The following is a 23,717-nucleotide window of genomic DNA, read 5'->3' as shown; positions in this document are numbered from 1 at the left end:
TTTGGCTTTGCGAATGGACCAAACCATTTCATGTAAATAGAGGGGGGGGATATAATTTTAGATATATATATAGTACGGGCATGCCCTAGTAATTTAAATAAACATAAATGCAAATTTCGCATGTGGAAAAAGTAAGTACACCCTTGGCTCGAATCGGTGGTATTTCCCCTTTTGGCAGAAACAACCTCAAGTAGGCGTTTCTTATAACTGTCTACCAGTCTCTGACATCGACTGGGAGAAATTTTTGCCCACTCCACCATGCAGAATTCTTTCAGCTGTGCGATGTTTGAGGGGTTTCTTGCATGCACAGCTCGTTTCAAATCCCCCCACAACATCTCAATGGGATTTAGATCCAGGCTTTGACTTGGCCATTCCAGAACCCTCCATTTCTTTCTTTTCAGCCATTCCTTGGTGGATTGACTGGTATGTTTAGGGTCATTGTCATGTTGCAAGTGTTATGGATTCCTAACTTCCGTTATTGTGGTTTTCCTCCACTTGAAAGATTTCGGATTCTATGTACTGTTATTGTCTTCCCAAGGTTTATTGTTTATGAACAGTTATTAAAAGTTAAAAAGGTTAACTTAAAATGATACAGGAAACCGAACGAGAAGACAATGAGGTGAAAAGGAAGAAGCAGCGCGAGCAAAGTCGGAGAGGACGCGTGACGTCAGCGCTCCGTAACGAGCAAGGTTTACCGACAGCCGCGAGGGGATTTTGAGTTCCTGGAAGGGACATCCGGCGATAAGAATATTCGCTGGAGCGGAGAAATCTGCGTAGACAGATTTGGGGCGCTGAGATTCCGACGAACCCTCGTCTCGTCGCATCAGCTCAAGCTCGAGCCGTTGGCCATCTTGAACCCCATGCTTCGGACACCTGTGAAGGTTTGCTTCATGTCATCTTCACCCCAACATCCTACCGTCTGTCGGGGATGGGTGTGTGCGACCGCTTCGTCTCCAATTACGTTGCGGTTTGTTGAGGGAGCGGTGAAAGTGCGTCTCTGGAGGGCGCCGTTGTACAGTTTGACGGGAAGAGCACCTTTGCCCATTGTACTCGCTTCGGATATCGACTGGAGAGCGAGATTCGGGCTTCGACCGGATTTCGTTCCATCGACCGCTGGAGCGAATCCCAGTCGCCTTGGGAAAAGTCATAGAGACATTGAGGAGTGTCCTTTTCACTCGTTGGGAGCAGTGAGTTATTTGACTTTATATAAGAGATATATTATTATAGAGTGCACTCTTAATGGCCAATTGTTGTACCGTTATACCTGTGTGTGATTTATAATACAAGTTGTTCATTTATAATCATTGGTGTGGTTTCACTATTGATTTTCACCACAGGGTAACATATATTTCTGCCGGGGTTCCTCTCGGGGTTCGGAGGTTACCGAGACCAGGAGATTGTGGAGGAGCCCGTAACACAAGGTCCACCTTCGGTTGAGCTTCAACTTTCCGACAGATGGCCTCACATTATCCTCAGGCACCCTCTGGTACAATGAATAATTCATAGTGGATTCTATGATGGTGAGCTGCCCAGGCCCTGATGCAGCAAAGCTGCCCCAAACCATAATATTTCCACCACCATGCTTTACAGTTGGTATCAGGTTCTTGTGGTCAAATGCTGTCTTTGGTTTTCGCCAAATATGTCTTCTGGTACTGTGGCCAAATAGCTCTACCTTTGACTCATCTGTCCAGAGCACATTGTTCCAGAAGTGCTGGTCTTTGCCTCGGTGTTCATTGGCAAACTTTAGTCTTGCCCTGATGTTCTTTCTGGACAGCAAAGGTTTCCTCCTGGCACACCTCCCATGTAGATCAAATTTGTGCAGTCTCTTTCTAATGGTAGACTCGTGCACTTTGACATCAACAGTGGCAAGAGCTACCTGTAGGTCCCGTGATGACATTCTGGGGTTCTTAGAGACTTCTTTCAGCATCTTGCCTTCTGCTCCCGGGCTGAACTTGCTGGGGCGGCCTGGCCTGAACAAGTTGGCAGTTGTTTGGAATTCTCTCCACTTGTAGATGATCTTCCGGACAGTCGAATGATTTATTTCAAATTGTTTGAAGATCTTTTTAAATCCCTTCCCAGACTTGTAGGCATCTATAACCTTCTTTCTGAAGGCCTCAGAGAGCTCTTTTAATCTAGGCATGGTGACGCTGCACACATTCAACAACAAAGAGCAAACCAAACTGAATGTCTGAGGTTTAAATAAGACAGGTTCCTCCAAGATCCTCTCCAACGATGTTCTAATCATTTGCACCTGAGCTGGTGCACGTGATTCTAATTTTAAGTATTTGAAGTCGTGATAAATGTAGGGGTGTACTTACTTTTTCCACATGCGAAATTTGCATTTATGTTTATTTAAATTATACAATGGACTACAAAATGTAAATGTTTCATGATATTTGTTATATTATATCACCTTTATCAATCAATATTGTTGAAATGAAGATCGAATAGCTGTATGTTGAAATATGTTGAAAAAGTCAAAACTTTACATGGGGTGTACTTACTTTTTCACGTGACTGCATGTGTATATATACAGGGTGAGTCAAAAGTAGCGCCCGATTTCTGTTTATATATATATATATTTCTGTCAGTTGATTGTTTGTTTGCCATTTGTATTACAATGCACAAGAAGGTAGAAATAAACGAATGACATGTTTATCTAACCATTTATTCGGGGAAAAATATTACGGAAGTGTACCAAGCAGTTTTACTTGCAATTTTCAAAGTGCCCTCCCTTGTGATCAATGCACAATTGCAGCTGAGCAGGCACAGAGTGGCACACACGCTTGCAGAGTTCGATATCAATTTCCTCAAACTTTGCAGTGATTTGAGCCTTCAATTCCTGAATGGTACGAGGCTTTTCACGATAAACAAGGTCTTTCATGAGCCCCCAAAGAATGAAATCTGGAGGTGTAAGGTCTGGGGAGCGTGCCGGCCACTCAATCGGACCGCGGCGGCCGATCCACTTTCCGGGAAAGTTTTCATCAAGCCACTGACGAACATGACGTTCATAATGAGGTGGAGCTCCATCTTGCTGGAAATAACAGTCCTGATCTTGTACTGTGGGCCAAAAGAAGGTTTGCAGCATATCCAGGTAAATTTCTGCAGTGACAGATCCCTCAAAGAAAAAGGGTCCAATTATCCCCAATAGTCTAGTAGGAAGACTAGGTCCCTCTGCACCCCCCGGAGATATACTTCTAATCAGTGTTTCTAGATTGGAAAAAATGTGTAGAAAATGACTAGCTATGGCCCCAAGCTGAAAAAATGTCCCACATACCATTTTTATGCAAATTACTGCTGCAAATTTTATGCAAAATTATGTAAATTTTATGCAAATTTTTGATGAGGAGTAGAGTTGAGGGGTCTTTGAGGGCTTCATCGAGGTGCTCTCGGTTGCAAGACTGGGTCATTCTGAGAAGCACAGCAGGGTCAGAGATCATGATGTTCTCCTCCTCAGTGAATCTCTCCATCAACAGCCTCTCCATTGCCTCACACACTGTTTTGAGGCAAAAGAGGGACTTTGCGTAGGCCTTTCCACTGAGAACACCTTTGAGAGATCCACTTGTTACTAGTTGTGCCTCAAAGAGAATCTCTGCATATCCAGAACCACGCATCTTGTGTCCAGTGAGCATCCCGATGTAGTTCATGGATGTGTGGAAGGGTCCAATCGTTACTACATGACTAGCAAATTCATTTGGCCAGCGCCAGATGATGGGAAGGGCTTTCATGCAGACACCCAGATCAAATGTATTCAGGACCCATCTCTGACCCACCTCAGCAGTTGCTGCCTCGGAACGCTTCAGTAGCTCACGAACAACTGCGTTGTCTGTGATCGGTTGGTGGATAGGCGTGCAGTAGTCGACTGTTGATTTGCTGGGTGGGGGAGAACCAGTTGCAGAGGTGAAACCCCCTAGCCCAGGCACAGGCTGCAGGCCATTGCCATGCCATGCAGGCACCAGGCACAGACCGATCACAGACAACGCAGTTGTTCGTGAGCTACTGAAGCGTTCCGAGGCAGCAACTGCTGAGGTGGGTCAGAGATGGGTCCTGAATACATTTGATCTGGGTGTCTGCATGAAAGCCCTTCCCATCATCTGGCGCTGGCCAAATGAATTTGCTAGTCATGTAGTAACGATTGGACCCTTCCACACATCCATGAACTACATCGGGATGCTCACTGGACACAAGATGCGTGGTTCTGGATATGCAGAGATTCTCTTTGAGGCACAACTAGTAACAAGTGGATCTCTCAAAGGTGTTCTCAGTGGAAAGGCCTACGCAAAGTCCCTCTTTTGCCTCAAAACAGTGTGTGAGGCAATGGAGAGGCTGTTGATGGAGAGATTCACTGAGGAGGAGAACATCATGATCTCTGACCCTGCTGTGCTTCTCAGAATGACCCAGTCTTGCAACCGAGAGCACCTCGATGAAGCCCTCAAAGACCCCTCAACTCTACTCCTCATCAAAAATTTGCATAAAATTTACATAATTTTGCATAAAATTTGCAGCAGTAATTTGCATAAAAATGGTATGTGGGACATTTTTTCAGCTTGGGGCCATAGCTAGTCATTTTCTACACATTTTTTCCAATCTAGAAACACTGATTAGAAGTATATCTCCGGGGGGTGCAGAGGGACCTAGTCTTCCTACTAGACTACAATGGCGATATGGCTGCCCAAACTGTCACGCCAGGTAAATTTACCTCCTTCTCAACTGTCACTCTTGGGTTCTCCGCAGCCCAGTAGACACAATTGTGTCTGTTAATTGTGCCGTTAAGCTTAAAACATGCCTCATCTGACCACCAGATGTTGTCTAACATGGTGTCCTCTTCGTCAAGTTTAGCAAAGAACTCTTCACAAAATTGAAGACTCCGGTCGTCATCTCCATCATGAAGGGCGTGCAGTAAGCGTGGAATGTAAGGTTTCCAGTTTTTCTGGTGAAGGATACGGATAACACTTTATTAGCTCACTTCCAACTCTGCAGATAAACGGCGAGTTGACTTTTGCGGACTTTGTTCTAGTCTCCTGATGGCTTCTTCAGCCTTAGCTATATTCGTTGCCGTTTTCGGACGACCGGATTTCTTTGCAGTGGCTACCGACCCTGTTGCTTCAAATTTCTCGACAATCAATCGGAAGTTTCTTCCCTGGGGTGGGTTAATATCGAATTCCTGTGCCAAACGGCGTGCCGCCATCGTTGGTTGTTCTTTACATTTGTAGTAATGTTTCACGGCCGCAATGCGTTGATTCATTGAAAGGTAATTCATGGTTCAATTTGGTGCAAATTCAGCAACTTTCCAAACTCTCAGCAATAACCTGCAAAACAAAAACAAAAATAAATAAATAAAGAAAATTAATAATCTGCAAGACAATTATTAACAACATGACAGCCCAAAAAGAATCTGACAACCGAAAAAACAGAAATGGGGCGCGGCGCGAGTTTTGATTCTGTGTGTGTGTGTGTGTGTGTGTGTGTGTGTGTGTGTGTGTGTGTGTGTGTGTGTGTGTGTGTGTGTGTGTGTGTGTGTGTGTGTGTGTGTGTGTGTGTGTGTGTGTGTGTGTGTGTGTGTGTGTGTGTATATGTGTGTGTGTGTGTGTGTGTGTGTGTGTATATGTGTATATATATATATGTATATATATATATATGTGTGCATATATATATATGTGTGCATATATATATATATGTGTGCATATATATATATATGTGTGTATATATACAGTCACGTGAAAAAGTAAGGACACCCCATGTAAAGTTTTTGACTTTTTCAACATATTTCAACATACAGCTATTTGATCTTCATTTCAACAATATTGATAGATAAAGGTGATATAATATTTTTAAAAATATCATGAAACATTTACATTTTGTAGTCCATTGTATAATTTAAATAAACATAAATGCAAATTTCGCATGTGGAAAAAGTAAGTACACCCTTGGCTCTAATAGGTGGTATTGCCCCCTTTGGCATAAACAACCTCAAGTAGGCATTTCTTATAACTGTCTACCAGTTTCTGACATCAACTGGGAGAAATTTTTGCCCACTCCATGCAGAATTCTTTCAGCTGTGCGATGTTTGATGGGTTTCTTGCATCCACAGCTTGTTTCAAATCCCCCCACAACATCTTGATGGGATTTAGATCCGGGCTTTGACTTGGCCATTCCAGAACCCTCCATTTCTTTCTTTTCAGCCTTTCTTTGGTGGATTTACTGGTATGTTTAGGGTCATTGTCATGTTGCAAGGTCCACCTTCGGTTGAGCTTCAACTTTCCCACAGATAGCCTCACATTATCCTCAAGCACCCTCTGGAACAATGAAGAATTCATAGTGGAATCTATGATGGTGAGCTGCCCAGGCCCTGATGCAGCAAAGCTGTCCCAAACCATAATATTTCCACCACCATGCTTTATAGTTGGTATCAGGTTCTTGTGGTCAAATGCTGTCTTTGGTTTTCGCCAAACATGTCTTCTGGTACTGTGGCCAAATAGCTCTACCTTTGACTCATCTGTCCAGAGCACATTGTTCCAGAAGTGGTGGTCTTTGCCTAGGTGTTCATTGGCAAACTTTAGTCTTGCCCTGATGTTCTTTCTGGACAGCAAAGGTTTCCTCCTGGCACACACACCTCCCATGTAGATCAAATTTGTGCAGCCTCTTTCTAATGGTAGACTCGTGCACTTTGACATCAACAAGTTGGCAGTTGTTTGGAATCTTCTCCACTTGTAGATGATCTTCCGGACAGTCGAATGATTGATTTCAAATTGTTTTGGAGATCTTTTTAAATCCCTTCACAGACCCTTAGGCATCTATAACCTTCTTTCTGAAGGCCTCAGTGAGCTCTTTTGATCTAGGCATGGTGATGCCACACACTTCAACAACAAAGAGCAAACCAAACTAAATGTCTGAGGTTTAAAGAAGACAGGTTCCTCCAAGATCCTCTCTAACGATGTTCTAATCATTTGCACCTGAGCTGGTGCACCTGATTCTAATTTTAGGTATTTGAAGTAGTGATAAGTGTTGGGGTGTTCTTATTTTTTCCACATGCGAAATTTGCATTTATGTTTATTTAAATTATACAATCGACTACAGAATGTAAATGTTTCATGATATTTGTTATATTATATTGTGGCGGACACGAAAGCTCACTGGCGTGATGGCATCATTCCGTGCACCAAGTGGGCGGCGGCCACGCCCTCGGGGTAGGCGTGGCCTCGGGATACACACGGGGCACACAGCCCCGAGCACGGCAGTGCTACAGTAGGGCTCTTTCAATAAAGACTCTTTTAATTCACCGCGTTGTCCGCTTCCTCCTTGGTAAGCACGTAGCGCGCGTAGCACCGCGCTTCATTTGGTGACCTCGACGTTGGATCAGCCTTCGCTGACCATCCGTACACGCTATAGCAATGGCAATCAACGCGGTAAAGCTCCCTGAGTTCTGGGAGGCCCACGCCGAGCTCTGGTTCGTGCAAGCCGAAGCCCAGTTTCAGCTTCGGCGTATCACGGGCGACGCGATACAACCACGTTGTCGCCGCCCTCGGGCCCGGCACAGCCGCCCGGGTCGTATCTGTCCTGAGGAACCCGCCGGACGACCACAGGTACGAGGCGATCAAGCGTCTCCTCCTCGCCACGTTCGGCCTCACGGAGGACGCACGGGCCGACCGCCTCCTGGACCTCCCCGAGCTCGGCGACACGCGACCGTCGGTCCGAATGGACCATATGTTGTCGCTGCTGGGCGACGGAACCCCGGATTTTCTATTCCGAGCGCTATTTCGACGCCAGCTGCCGGCACGAGCACGCCTCACGTTGGCCGGTTCCATGATAATGGAACCCCGAGCTCTCGCTGCCGAGGCCGACAAGTTCTTCGCGGCTTTGGACACGCGGGTGAGTTTCGGTGCGGCCGTCGCGGCTCCCGGGGCTGCGCGCCCCTACTCCAAGCCCGAACCTCCTGCGGGTGACCACCCCTACTACGCGACGCACTGCGTAGCTGCTGAACCTCCTGCGGGTGACCACCCCTACTCCGAGGGGCGCCTCGTGGCGGCCGCCACACCATGCCCACCACCGCCGCCGCGGAAAAAACCGCAAGCCTGGTGCCGGTTTCACACCAAGTTCGGCCACGAGGCTCGGCAGTGTCGCCTGCCGTGCTCATTCGGCAGGTCGGGAAACGCCCGGGCCGGCCCTCGGTAGTGGCACTGAGCGCCGGCCGTTCAAACAGCCTACTGTTCATAACGGACACCTTGTCCGGGCGCCGTTACCTGTGCGACACGCGAGCGCAGGTGAGTGTCGTTCCCGCCGGTACGTCCGACAAGCAAACCGCGGGCCGGGGCCCCGCGCTGCTTGCTGCCAACGGTACGTCCATACGCACATACGGAAAACGCTGCCCCTCTCTGCGGTTCGGAGGGCAGGTTTTCCGGTGGTCGTTAGTCACTGCCGACGTGCCCATGGCATTGCTTGGCGTGGACTTCCTGTGTGCAAATGGGCTGTTGGTGGACGTGAAGCACAGAAGGCTCGTCCAGGCCGAGACGTTCAGCTCACTCGCTTGCGTGCTGCCCAGCTCGTTCAGCAGCTCCCGGAGCGGCTCATCGAGCGGCTTGCTGAGCGGTTCGGTTCCGGCCAGGTTGATCTGTACGCTTCCGGCAGCGGACGAATTCACCCGCCTCCTCGCCGGCTTCCCGGCCCTCACGCGGCCCACCTTCTCGGCGGGGGCCGTCAAGCACGGGGTGGAACACCACATCCCCGCCACCGGTCTACGCCCGGGCACGCCGCCTCGAGCCGACAAAGCTCGCGGTAGCTAAAGCGGAGTTCGCTACGCTGGAGCAGCTCAGCATCGTGCGGCACTCCGAGAGTGCTTGGGCGTCGCCGCTCCACATCGTGCCAAAGCCCGGCGGGGGATGGCGACCGTGCGGGGACTACCGGCGCCTCAACGATGCCACCACCCCCGACCGCTACCCCGTCCCCCACATTCAGGACTTCTCCGCCCGCTTGGCGGGCATGTCCTTCTTTTCAAAGGTGGACCTCATACGCGGCTACCATCAGGTCCCCGTCAGGCCGGAGGACATCCCGAGGACAGCCGTCATCACGCCATTCGGACTTTTCGAATTTCTTCGGATGCCCTTCGGGTTGAAAAATGCGGCTCAGGCGTTCCAGCGACTAATGGACAGCGTCTTGCGCGACTTGGATTTTGTGTACGTCTACCTGGACGACATCCTCGTCGCCAGCGCGTCCCGCGAAGAGCACCTCCACCATCTCCGCACGCTCTTCGAACGCCTGGGCCAGCATGGCCTCATCGTGAACCCCGCCAAGTGCCGGTTCGGCGTCGCCGACATCGACTTTTTGGGGCACCGCGTAACCAGGCACGGGGCCGTCCCCCTGCCGGCCAAGGTGGAGGCGGTGAAGGGGTTTCCGCGCCCCCGCACAATGAAGGGGCTCCAGGAGTTTTTGGGCATGGTAAACTTTTACCATCGGTTCCTGCCCCGCATCGCCCAGCTCCTGCGCCCCTGCAAGAGGCCCTCCGAGGGAAGCCGGGCAAAGGTGACGTTACCTGGACCGAGCAGATGGACGCGGCGTTCGCGGGCGCGAAGCTCGCCTTGGCTAACGCCACCATGCTCGCGCACCCGGCGCCCGATGCACCGATCGCCCTCACCACCGACGCCTCGGACTACGCGGTGGGCGCGGTGCCTGGCAACCGCTGGCGTTCTTCGGCCGGCTGCTTCGCCCGCCCGAACGCCGTTATAGTACCTTCGACCGCGAGTTGCTCGGGCTTCACGATGGGCAAGGTCGCCGAGCTGTGGTCGGCCCGGCAGCAGCGTCACCTCTCGGCCGTGTCCGAATATACGACAGACATCCGGCACGTCGCGGGGAAGGACAACCCTGTGGCGGATTGCCTTTCCCGGTACGTCGCCCACGCAGTCCACCTCGGCATCAACTATGCCCGGATGGCGGCGGACCAGGCCGCCGACCCCGGCGTCCAAGCCTTGCGGACCGCCGTCACGGGCCGCCGAGGTGCCGTTTGACGGCGCGGGCACGGCCCTCTTGTGCGACGTCTCCCTCGGGCGGCCTCGCCCCATCGTGCCCGCGGGCTGGCAGCGCCAGGTTTTTGACGCCATCCCCGGCCTGTCCCACCCGGGCATGAAGGCCTCCCAGAGGTTGGTCGCCGACAAGTTTGTCTGGCATGGCCTCCGGAAGGCCGTCCGCGGCTGGACCAGGACGTGCCTCGCGTGCCAGCGCGCGAAGGTGCACCGACACACCCGGGCCCCATTGGCCCCGTTTACGGTGCCGGAACGTAGGTTCGACCACGTTCAAGTGGACCTGGTGGGACCTCTGCCCCCCTCGCGGGGTTTCACCCATGTCCTCACAATGGTGGACCGCACCACCCGGTGGCCGGAGGCCGTGCCTTTGGCAGCGGCAGACGTCGCGCAGGCGTTCATCGCCACCTGGTTCGGCGCCCCCTCGGACATCTCGTCCGACCGCGGCCCCCAGTTCCCCTCGGAGCTCTGGGGGGCGGTCGCTCGGGGTCCAGCTGCACCGAACCACGGCCTACCACCCCCAGGCCAATGGCCTGTGCGAGCGGTTCCACCGCTCGTTGAAGGCTGCGCTCCGGGCCACCCTCCGCGACGGTGGCTGGGTCGACAGTCTCCCCTGGGTCCTGCTGGGCCTCCGGACGGCGCCCAAGGACGACCTGCGCGCATCCACGGCGGAGTTGGTCTTCGGACAACCGCTGCGGGTGCCGGGCGAGTTCCTCGCCGACCCCACGGCACCATGGTCCGCGGCGCAGGAGCGCTTTGCGCTGCAGGAGACCGCCCGGAGGTTCGCCCCGGTGCCGACGGCGCACCACGGGCACCCACCTACGCACGTCGCCCCGGAGCTTCACACTGCGGAGTACGTCTTCGTCCGGCACGACGCCCACCGGACACCACTGCGGCCCCCGTACGACGGGCCTTTCCGCGTGCTGGAGACCGGGGTGAAACATTTCACCTTGGACATCGGCGGTACTCCCGACCGCGTCTCCGTGGACCGCCTCAAGCCGGCCCACCTTGACGTGGACCACCCACCGCCGGTGGCTCGGCCCCCGCGTCGGGGCCGCCCCCCTGCGGGCGGACCCCCGGCACCGCCCGGCCCCGCACCCATCCCGGGTGCAGCCGGAGGCATTCCAGCGGGCATCCCTGCACCCCGGACGCCGCCAGTCACCAGAGGGCGCTTCGGCCGGGTCATCCGTTTGCCCCGCAAACTGACCCTCCAGGTGCGCGGGAATTCTGGGGGGGGCGCGTGTGGCGGACACGAAAGCTCACTGGCGTGATGGCATCATTCCGCGCACCAAGTGGGCGGCGGCCACGCCCGAGGGGTAGGCCTGGCCTCGGGATATACACGGGGCACACAGCCCCGAGCACGGCAGTGCTACAGTAGGGCTCTTTCAATAAAGACTTTTAATTCACCGCGTTGCCCGCTTCCTCCTTGGTAAGCAAGTAGCGCGTGTAGCACCACGCTTCAATATCACCTTTATCTATCAATCTTGTTGAAATGAAGATCAAATAGCTGTATGTTGAAATATGTTGAAAAAGTCAAACCTTTACATGGGGTGTACTTACTTTTTCACGTGACTGTATACGTGTGTGTGTATATATATATATATATATATATATATATATTGCAAGTATCGTGCTCCGCATGACGTCGTCTTGTTTGTTTTTCCGGGCGATATCTCAGCCATCCTTTGAGCTAGGAAGCTGAAATTTTGGCACAATAGTGAGCAAGTACTTTGTCAAAAACTGTATTTTTTTTGTTTTTTGATTAATCAATTAATTGATTAGTTATTTAATTATTAGCATTTAATTAAGTACTTATACATTTCCTTTATCTTCTGGCCATTATCTCAGGCACCTTTTGAGTTAGGAAGCTGATATTTGGACATGACAATGACCAAGTGATTTGGCTGTAAAGGATATTTTCGATTTATTGATTAATCAATTAATTGTTTAATTATTTGATTAATGACTAAAAAAAATTTCTTTTTAAGTTACAGATTTGGATGAAATGGTGGTGGTTTGTGTTTTTCGGCAATTGATTTTTTTTTTCCGTTTATTATTTATTTATTTTCATTATTTGTCATTTATTTATTTTCTTTCTCATCTGGCCAATATCTCAGGCACCTTTTGAGCTAGGAAGCTGATATTTGGACATGACAATGACCAAGTGATTTGGCTGTCAAGGCTATTTTTGATTTATTGATTAATCGATTAATTATTTAATTATTCGATTAATGACTACTTTTTGTCCCCCGTCGCACCGCGGAGCGGAAGGGGGACTATGGTTTTCCCCTCCGTCCGTGTGTCTGTCCGTCCGTGCGTGCGTGCGTAAGCAAAGGACGGCATTCTAATTTTGTGTGTGGGTGCAACCCACGTCAAAATCCAAGATGGCCACCGGCATGTATGTCTGATGCCATGTATGTCTGAACCTTGTGAGAGGAATATCTTGAAAAATAAGCAAATTACCAACTTCTAATCTGGTGTGTGGGAGTATCTAGGCATAAGGAAGAACGCTATTGAAAATTGAGTCGCCACGTCAAAATCCAAGATGGCCACCACCATATATATGTGTGAACCTTGTGAGCGAAATATCTTGAAAAATAAACGAACTACTAACGTCTAATCTGGTGTGTGGGTGTATCTACGCATAAGGAAGAACGCTATTGAAAATTGGGTCGCCACGTCAAAATCCAAGATGGCCACCGCCATGTATGTCTGAACCTTGTGAGCGGAATATCTTGAAAAATAAGCGAAGTACCAACTTCTAATCTGGTGTGTGGGTGTATCTAGGCATAAGGAAGAACGCTATTGAAAATTGGGTCGCCACATCAAAATCCAAGATGGCCTCCACAATATATATGTCTGAACCTTGTGAGTGAAATATCTTGAAAAATAAACGAACTACTAACTTCTAATCTGGTGTGTGGGTGTATCTACGCATAAGGGAGAACGCTATTGAAAATTGGGTCGCCACGTCAAAATCCAAGATGGCCGCCTTGCGTCTTCCTCTTTGTCAACTCGCATCACTTCCCCGACGGGGGACCTCGGCGTCACGCTTGTTTTTTTTTTTTAAGTTACAGATTCGGATGAAATGGTGGTGGTTTACGTGTTCCATTAGGCAATTGATTAATTATTTAATTTTGTACGTTTATTATTTATTTATTTTCATTATTAATCATTTATTTATTTTCTTTTTAAACTGGCCAATATCTCAGGCACCTTTTGAGCTAGGAAGCTGATATTTGGACATGACAATGACCAAGTGATTTGTCTGTAAAGGGTATTTTTGATTAATTATTTATTGATTAATAAATTAATTATTTAATTTTTTTATTAATGACTTGTTTAATTCAATTTCTAAAAGTTGCATCTTCGGATGAAGCACTTGTGGTTTAGGTATGCTATTAGCCAATTGATTAAGAAAATATTTTATGACAATCTTTTATTGATTTTAATTATGCAATTAATCAATCAAATATGGTGCACCTCTCCCTCCAAATACAGTCTCTATCAGCTGCACGGCGGTATTGCCGGGTGCCAGAGGCATGCCGTGCAGGGTGAGATTTAATTATTTGGCATGGGGGTGGTGTACTTTGAATGTATCTGTACTTGTTTCACAAGTTTTTAAATTACGTGGTTGTTTGTTCAAGACAAATGTAAACAATTCCGTCAGATTTCAATGTGAGTGTAAAATTTGGCCATTGCATTGGTTGGATTTTTAGTCACATCTCATGGTAAAGAATTACTTTTCATGGTCAGCCTTTGATAGTTCACTCTTTTGTTTGCCACAAGTTTTCAAATTGTGGCTGACTCACTGATGTACTTTATAATCATTTAATGGTGTATAATTGGTGGGAGTAGAAGCATACTTGATTTCTTCCTTTTTACCCTGTCGCAGTACCTCCAAATCGGAAGATGGTAAGAAGAAAAAAGAGAAGAAGGTTTACACATGGAACACAAAGGAAGAGGCCAGACAAGCATTCAAGGACCTCCTCAAGGATAAAGTAAGCTTGTACAAGTTTGGACACAGCTCGGAGAATATATCATTTTTGCCAAGTCCTTCATTGTTGCCTTGACTTTATTCACTTGACCTGTTTACTGCTGCTCTCCCAAGTCTCCTTTTCTTCGCCTGGCAATCATTGTTGAGTGACCATAAAGCATCTCAGTTTTAGCATATTGCTTTATTACCCTCTCTAGAGGAGAGGGTATTGCATTGTATTGCATTTGTGTTCGTTTGTTGTACACCGCTCCTTTGCTATGCCATCTCCAGGTGCTGCATAACGTCATTGCCGGGCACCGAAGGGGGCTCGGCAATGACGCACGCTGAAAAGGAGTACTCATGCCTAGGTCACACATAGGCGGATTTGTCGGCGACTACTGGCGACTAAAAAAATCGCCACCACCCGCCGACAATCGTAATGAAACCGTAATGGACGGTCGCCTGTAGTCGTGGTTATCCTCCCCAGGTCGCCTGCAGTCGGCAAGAGCCGCAAAGGGGCCAAAAAGTTTTTAAAATGTTTAAAAACGGCGCGCTCAGTCGCAATGGAAAAAAATCCGCCATGCTGTCGTGATGGAACCGCCATGCTGTCGTCGGTATCCGTAATAAGAGCGTAAAGCGGCCGCAACCCAGTCGCTCATAGTCTTCCGCAATCGCCCCCACCACCTAGCACGGCAGGGATGCGAATGCCATACGGCCTTCCTGCGGCATCTTCCCGACTACGGGCCTACACTGTTGCGGCTGCATATCGACTACAGAAGAACTGTCACGTCTCCCCTGCGGCAATGGGAGACTGACGACGACAGCAGTAGGACTAGTGGCGGCCGAGTTACGAGTCAATGTGGCCGCCTGCAGTCGCCATACTGCCGCCTGACCATATTTTATGGTCACATTACCACCCGACATCGCCAGTAGTCGCCAGTAGTCGCCGAAAAATCTTGATCGCCGGCAGTCGCCGGTAGTCGCCAAAATATCCGCCTATGTGTGACCTAGGCATCAGTTTTCACTCTGGTTGTTTTCTTGTTACTTGCAAAATCGAAGATTTTTCAAGTATATTGGTCGGTAGTGTTTGTGGTTCTGTCTGTCTGTCGCTCTTTGTTTGTTTTTGTTTGTTTGTTTGTCACCGGCCTACAGGTCACAATTTTCAACCGATCTTCACGAAACTTCACCAAACGGTAGAGTTGTTCAAAAGCCAGAAGCCTATTGTTTTTGGGGTCAATAGGTCAAAAGGTCAACATAGCCAAAGGTCAACATAGGCCAAATTTCTAAAATCCTCAATTTTCATCCAATTGACTTGAAATTTGAAGAGGGCATGCATATCTGGTCACTGAATTCAACCACCAAGTATTCTTGAGGTCATCGGCCAAATGGTCAACATAGGCCAAATTTCTAAAATCCTCAATTTTCATCCAATTGACTTGAAATTTGAAGAGGACTTACATATCTGGTCACTGAATTCAACCACAAATTATATTCTAGTTGAACATAGGCCAAAAGGTCAACATAGGCCAAATTTCTAAAATCCTCATTTCTCATCCAATTGACTTGAAATTTGAAGAGGACTTGCATATCTGGTCACTGAATTCAACCACCAAGTATATTTGAGGTCAACATAGGCCAAAAGGTCAACATGGGCCACATTTCTAAAATCCTCAATTTTCATCTGATTGACTTGAAATTTGAAGAGGACTTGCATATCTGGTCACTGAATTCAACCACAAATTATATTTTAGGTGAACATCGGCCAAAAGGTCAACATAGGCCAAAAGGTCAACATAGGCCAAATTTCTAAAATCCTCATTTTTCATCTGAAAAATCGTCACTTTTCATCCTGTTGACCCGAGCCTTGATCAAGATTGTAAATTTTAATCTTCATGGAATGGACAATTTGCTATATCAATGGAAAACTTTTGGGGGGGGTGGGGGAGGGCAGATTTTGCAAGTATCGTGCTCCGCATGACGTCTTCTTGTTTGTTTGTTTGTCACTGGCCTACAGGTCACAATTTTCAACCGATCTTCACGAAACTTCACCAAATGGTAGAATTGGTCAAAAGCCAGAAGCCTATTGTTTTTGGGGTCAATAGGTCAAAAGGTCAACATAGGCCAAAGGTCAACATAGGCCAAATTTCTAAAATCCTCAATTTTTACCCAATTGACTTGAAATTTGAAGAGGACTTGCATATCTGGTCACTGAATTCAACCACCAAGTATTCTTGAGGTCAACATAGGCCAAATGGTCAACATAGGCCAAATGGTCAACATAGGCCAAATGGTCAACATAGGCCAAATTTCTAAAATCCTCAATTTTCATCCAATTGACTTGAAATTTGAAGAGGACTTGCATATCTGGTCACTGAATTCAACCACCAAGTATTCTTGAGGTCAACATATGCCAAAAGGTCAACATAGGCCGAATTTCTAAAATCCTCAATTTTCATCCAATTGACTTGAAATTTGAAGAGGACTTGCATATCTGGTCACTGAATTCAACCACAAATTATATTTTAGGTGAACATTGGCCAAAAGCTCAACATAGGCCAAAAGGTCAACATGGGCCACATTTCTAAAATCCTCAATTTTCATCTGATTGACTTGAAATTTGAAGAGGACTTGCATATCTGGTCACTGAATTCAACCACAAATTATATTTTAGGTGAACATAGGCCAAAAGGTCAACATAGGCCAAAAGGTCAACATAAGCCAAATTTCTAAAATCCTCATTTTTCATCTGAAAAATCGTCACTTTTCATCCTGTTGACCCGAGCTTTGATCAGGATTGTAAATTTTATTCTTCATGAAATGGACAATTTGCTGTATCAATGGAAAACTTTTGGGGGGGGGGGGGGGTGGGGGAGGGCGGATTTTGCAAGTATCGTGCTACGCATGACGTCTTCTTGTTTGCCTGTTTGTTTGTCTGGGCGATATCTCAGCCATATCTCAGGCGAGCCGATATCTCAGGCCGATATCTCAGGTCTCTATAGCCGATATCTCAGGCGAGCTAGGAAGCTGAAATTTCGGCACAATAGTGAGCAAGTACTTTGTCAAAAACAGTATTTTTTGTTTTTTGATTAATCAATTAATTGATTAGTTATTTAATTATTAGCGATTAATTAAGTACTTCTACATTTCCTTTATTTTCTGGCCATTATCTCAGGCACCTTTTGAGTTAGGAAGCTGATATTTGGACATGACGATGACCAAGTGATTTGGCTGTAAATTATATTTTTGATTTATTGATTAATCAATGAATTATTTGATTAATGACCAATATATATATATTTTTTAAGTTACAGATTGGGATGAAATGGTGGTGGTTTATGTGTTCCATTAGGCAATTGATTAATTATTTATTTATTTGTATTATTATTTATTTATTTGTATTATTATTTATTTATTTTCATTATTAATCATTTATTTATTTTCTTTCTCATCTGGGCAATATCTCAGGCACCTTTTGAGCTAAGAAGCTGATATTTAGACATGACAATGACAAATTGATTTGTCTCTAAAGGGTATTTTTGATGAATTTATTTATTGATTAATAAATTAATTATTTAATTTTTTATTAATGACTTATTTAATTTTTTATTAATGACTTATTTAATTAAATTTCTAAAAGTTACATCTTCGGATGAAGCACTAGTGATTTAGTTATGCTATTAGCCTATTGATTAAGAAAATATTTTATGACACACCTTCCTCGGCACACCTGAGCTCCTCACCACATACAAGGCTTTCATCCGCAGCTCAATGGAATACTGTTCTCCCCTATGGGCCGGTGCTCCTGCCTCACACCTAGCTCGGCTTCACGCTGTTGAAACCAAAGCTTTCAGAATTATTGGAATCTCCCGCGATGAAGCTATCTCTGAGGGCCTTTCACTCACTCACCGCAGGCAGGTAGGTGGTCTTTCTGTCTTCTACCGACTCCTCTCCGGCCTTGCACCCCCAGCTCTCTCTGTGCTCTGTCCCCCAAATATTCCTACAGGTCGCACAAGATCTGCCAGCAACCCTCTGATGGTTAAACTGCCGAAATCTCGGCTCTCTGCTCACCTTCACTCTTTCATTCCTCTTTTCTCCTGCCTCTGGAACAAACTCCCTCACTCCCTTCAATCCCACTCCTCCCTCCAGGTCTTTAAAACAGCTGTTCACCACCATCTCTTATCTTCCCCCATCCAAAACCTTGATCTTTTCTACCCCCGCTAATTCACCCCAGATCCACCTTGTTTGAAATTCCAACTTCTTTCCTGGAAGTCCTGGCAGTGTCCATATGTTTTATACCTCTCCCACCGCCCCCTTCCCATGCTCCCCCCCCCCCCCCCCAAAGCCCTCGCCCTCTCTCAGATCTTTTGATGTCTCCATGTCTCTCGGTCCCTGCTCTCAAATGTTGTGTTTGTGTCCTTCCCCCTCTCTCCCCATCTTGTCTACCGCTCCCGATGTTATATGTTTTATGTGTCGGTTTGTCTTTCTGTGTGATTAATGTTCGCTCTTTCACGAGCCTCGATCTTGTATACAACAACAACAACAACAACAACAACAAAAAAATAAATAAATCTTTTATTGATTTTAATTATGCAATTAATCAATCAAATATGGTGCACCTCTCCCTCCAAATACAGTCTCGATCAGCTGCAAGGCGGTATTGCCGGGTGCCAGAGGCGCCCCGGCAATGCCGTGCTGGATGGTATTTAATTATTTGGCATGGGGGCGGTGTCCTTTGAATGTATCTGTACTTGTTTGTTTCTTGGTTTGTCTACACATAATGTGTGAACGTAGACCACAATTTTTGCACTTTATCACTTTCAACTGAGGACCTCTATAAATTATGTGCGGTACAGTTGGAATATGAATACGTCTATAAAATATGGACTATAAAACCACACAAACAAAGTCTTGGTGAGGATCTGCCATCTTTGGTTGCTCTTTGTAGTTGATTTATGTATATCAGATATGACAGTAACATTGACTTTCATTAGTTGTTAGGATCAGAATACATTTGCTCAATCCAATGAAAACCAGCAAAAAACCATCGTTCACAACTGGATTAGGAGTGAAATACCTTTTTATTGTGTAATTTTCAGTATGTTGCACTGCATTTAATATTACTTTCAATGTTTGTCCTGAACTGTTCAAGAATGGAGATGGTTAGTGCGGAAATGTCTAGTGCTGCAGTTACTTCAGATATTCAACTTCTATTGTGATGGTACAAATCATAAAATCCTAAGTGTTCAATGTACTCCATTTGAATAAGATGCACCATTGCTTCCCCATATGTCAAACTTGGCAGCTTCCTGGTCAATCACACTTTTATAAATGATTACGAGCATTGTTCTCATCACTTCACTGATGGTAGCTGAACAACATAACTGATGTTACAGAAAAGTAATACAGTATATTTACGATCAATACTTGCTTTTGTCACAACAATTGATGGTCAATTGTTTTTCAGGCAACAATTAAGAAACATAGGCTAATTAGTTTTGGCTTGTTAGCAGTTAGCAGAAGTGGTTTCTGAAATAATACACCGTTTCTCATTGAGTCGTGAATAATACAAAGCCATAAAAGTCTGGCCTAGTGCTATGCAGTGCTTTCAGAAAGTATTCACACCCTTTGACTTTTTCACATTTTATTGTGTTACAGCCTGAATTTAAAATGGATTAAATTGAGATTTTTGTCACTGATCTACCATATAAAAGTCGTTTTGTGTGTTTGTACAGATGGCTGTCCCCCTTCATAAGGATAGGTTTTAAAGGCCAATCTTTTAAAACAAAAGTGTCTTCACTCTGGTCTATTTTTGAGGATAAAACAAACTCGAAAAACATTTTCCATAAAAGTAATTGTTTCTTCTAATGGAATTTTAGATGATGGCTTGCAAACCGACCCTCAAGGGTGGTGCACAGGATCGTTAAAAAAAACAAAAACAATAAATACAAGGCAAAAGGAGGTGACATTCGCTGCACATGATGTACAATGTGCGCAGAGTAAAACGAGTGTTCATATACATCTGTATTTAAAAAAAAAAAAAAAACACCTTTAGAGGCCATTTTTTCCCCGCAAGCGGGGGTTGGCCTTTTTCGGGAACTGTGGTTGTTGTTGTTTTTTCGGTCCCCTTTTTGAAGCAATGTTTTACGGCCGGATGCCCTTCCTGACGCCAACCCTTTTTGCCGCCTTTAACGACAAGCAGGGAATTACCAGTGAACTGGTACTCAATTTGCCGACCTCGGAAGGATGACAGGCTGAGTCAACCCCCCTGGCGTTAATTCAGCGATTGACCGGGATTCGAACCCAGGATCCTAGGATCCTAAGCCGGCACCCTAGCCGCTAGCCCAACACCAATACATCTGTATGATGTCTAATAAATAAAGAAGATATAAGCAAACCTGACACTCACTAGGTTGAGGATTCAGACTTCGGCGCAATCACGAGACTGTACTGTTGAATAGACTGTTCCAACCCATCGTATTTGATGGGCTTTTTACGAGTCTACACAAAATACCATAAGGCCGAGAAAAATATATTTCCGGTCTCTGGTCAGCGCGCGCATCGATTTGGACCCTGCGCGTCAACAATTCTTTTTTCCAAATTTCCAACGGTACCTACAACAGTGCGCGCCTGTTGTTGCCGGGCCGGCGCGCTATCTTGGGAAATACGGGTCTGTGAGGGTCGCCATTGGTATCGACGTTCGCGCACGGTTCTGCTCGACAAAACTACGTTTAGTTTGTTCAAATCCAACCATGTTCCGTTCCAAAGATATGAGTAGTTTTGTGTGCCGTGACGTCATGAATCCAATCGGCTGGATATTGTCGTTTATTGAAACGAAGACGTTCTTTGTCGGGTTCGTGTGAAGCAACCAGAAGGCCAAGAGAGCTGCGGGTGGTCTCGTTAGTTAGCCCTGGATCCTATCTCCTTTGTCATGAATTTGTAGGTGTCTGTGATAATCTGGTGGACTGGGCGAAGTGATCGTGGGAGACTCTCGGTCTGTTAGACCACTTGCACATGACGGTACGGCGAGGCGATCTCGAGAACGAAATGGCAGTCGATAATATGCTTGAAGAACTTAATGATTTTCAGAATAAATACATTTTAAAATAACTTAAGCTTGTGCTCATTATTTACAAAAAGGCCTACCAGTCCCATTGGCTGTCTTTAATTTCTCTCTGGACGGAGCCACGGCAGATGAGGAGGACCGCAAGGCATGAGGACACAAAAAACACCTTCATATGTGCAATCCATGCTTTTCAAAAAAAACCAAAAAAAAAAACGCATAGCCGCATCAATTCTGGAACTTTGGTCTGACCAGAGACCAGCAATATATTTTTTTCGGCCTGATGTTAAAGTGGAATTTTTTTTTTTTAATAGAAATTTTTACCAACTAATAAAAAATGAAAAGCTGAAATGTCTTGTCAATAATTATTAAACTCCTTTGCTATGACACTCCAAATTGAGCTCAGGTGCATACAATTTCCTTTGATGATCCTTGACACATCTCTACAATTAGATTGGAGTCCACCTGCAGCCAATTCAATTGATTGGACATTATTTAGAAAGAAACACCTTTCTACACAACATCCCACAGTTGACAGTGCATGTCAGAGCAGAAATTGTACCATGAAATCCAAGGAACTGTCATAGAACTACGAGATAGAATTGTGAGGAGGCATATGTCTGGGGGAGGTATAAAACAATTTATAGTGTTGAAAGTGCCCAAGAGCACAGTGAGCTCCATCATTAGGAAATGGAAAGAATATGGAACTACCGAGACTCTTCGTAGAGCTGGCCGCTGTGCCCAAACAGGCACAACCAGGCAAGTTGAGTCAGGAAGGTGACCAAGAACCAAATGATCACTCTGACAGAACTACAGGGTTCCTTGCCTGAGATGGGAGAACCTGCCGGAAGGACAACAGTCTCTGCAGAACTTCACAAATCAAGGATTTATGGGAGAATGGCCAGACGGAAGCCACTTCTGAGAAAAAGGCACGTGGCAGCATGCCTGCGTTTGCAAAAAGCACAAAAAAGACACTTGAGAGCATGAGACAAAAGATTCTGTGGTCTTATCTTATGAGACGAAAATTGAACTTTGGCTTGAATGCAAAGCACTACGTCTGGCAGAAACAGAGCAAAGCTTATCACCCATCTAACACCATCTCGACCGTGAAGCATGGTGGTGACAGCATCATGCTATGGGGATGATTTTTTAGTGGCATGAGCTGGATGATTTGTCAGTATAGAGGCAACAATGAATGGTGCCAAATACAGGCAAATCCTTGAGGACTACCTGCTTCAGAGTGTAAAAGACCTTAGACTGTGGCGAAGATTTACGTTCCGATAGAACAATGACCTCAAGTATACAATCAAAGCTCAGACTTTAATCCCATTGAGAATCTGTCGAAAGTCTTGAAAAATTCTGTTCACCGACGCTTGAGAGCATCCAACTTGAGAGCATCCAACTTGAGAGCTTGAGTAAACCTGCAAGGAAATAATATGACAAACCCCAAATCCAGATGTGCAAAGCTAATACAGACGTATCCAAGAAACTTGAAGCTTTATTCGCTGCCAAAGGTGATTCTACGTGAAGTATTGACTCAGTGGGCTGACTACTTATGTAAATGAGATATTTCTGTATTTCATTATTGATATACAGTGCATTCAGAAAGTATTCAGACCCCTTCACTTTTTTCACATTTTGTTATGTTGCAGCCTTATGCTGAAATCGTTTAAATTCATTTTTTCCCTCATCAATCTACATTCAATACCCCATAATAACAAAGAGAAAACAGGATTTTAGAAAGTTTTGCAAATTTATTAAAAATAAAAAACTGAAATATCACATTTACATAAGTATTCAGACCCTTTGCTATGACACTTGAAATTTAGCTCAAGTGCCTCCCATTTCTCTTGATCATCTTTGAGATGTTTCTACACCTTGATTGGAGTCCACCTGTGATAAATTCAATTGATTGGACATGATTTGGACAGGCACACACCTGTCTATATAATGTCTCACAGCTGACAATGCATATCAGAGCAAAAACCAAGCCATGAGGTCGAAGGAACTGCCTGCAGAGAGAGCTCAGACAGGATTGTGTCGAGGCACAGATGTGGGGAAGCCGACAAAAAAAATTTCTGCTGCATTGAAGGTTCCCAGAGCACAGTGGCCTCCATAATTATTAAATGGAAGAAGTTTGGAACAACCTGGACTCTTCCTCGAGGTGGCCGCCAGGCCAAACTGAGCAATCGGGGGAGAACGGCCTTGGTAATAGAGGTGACCAAGAACCCAATGGTCACTCTGGCTGAGTTCCAGAGATCCTGTGTGGAGATGGGAGAAACTTCCAGAAGGACAACCGAAACTGCAACACTCCACCGATCTGGGCTTTATGGCAGAGTGGCCAGACGGAAGCCTCTCCTCAGTGAAACACACATGAAAGCCCGCTTGGAGTTTGCAAAAAAAACACCTAAAGGACTCTGAGACTGTGAGAAACAAGATTCTGTGGTCTGATGAAACCAAGATTGAACTGTTTGGCAACCTTTGGTACCCGCCTTGCACACGTGTTTGCACACGTGTTTTCTTTTTCCTCGCCGGGTTCACTCAGCACGTGCCTGCATGATTACTCTCTTCCTGTTTATGACGAAGCACGTGTGCGTCTGCTCTAGGCCGGACCCTCTCACAGGTCTCCACAAGTGTTCTCTCTCTCTCCTCTCTCCTCTCTCCTCTCTCC

General features: G+C 46.3%; 1 protein-coding gene across 1 annotated transcript in view; it reads left to right on the top strand.

The window, feature by feature from the left end:
• Positions 1–23,717, top strand: part of LOC137434524 (pre-mRNA-processing factor 40 homolog A) — a gene marked incomplete in the record, with an annotated part of 142,717 nt that overhangs the window by 52,376 nt on the left and 66,624 nt on the right. The window contains 1 exon segment of the mRNA XM_078772825.1: positions 13,906–14,011. Coding sequence (XP_078628951.1) covers positions 13,906–14,011 — 106 coding nt within the window.

Source organism: Myxine glutinosa, chromosome 1, assembly GCF_964187855.1.
Source record: "Myxine glutinosa chromosome 1, kmMyxGlut1.1, whole genome shotgun sequence".
NCBI lineage: Eukaryota > Metazoa > Chordata > Myxini > Myxiniformes > Myxinidae > Myxine > Myxine glutinosa.
Note: the sequence above shows the minus strand (reverse complement) of the source record. Positions and strands in the feature narration are given on the sequence as shown.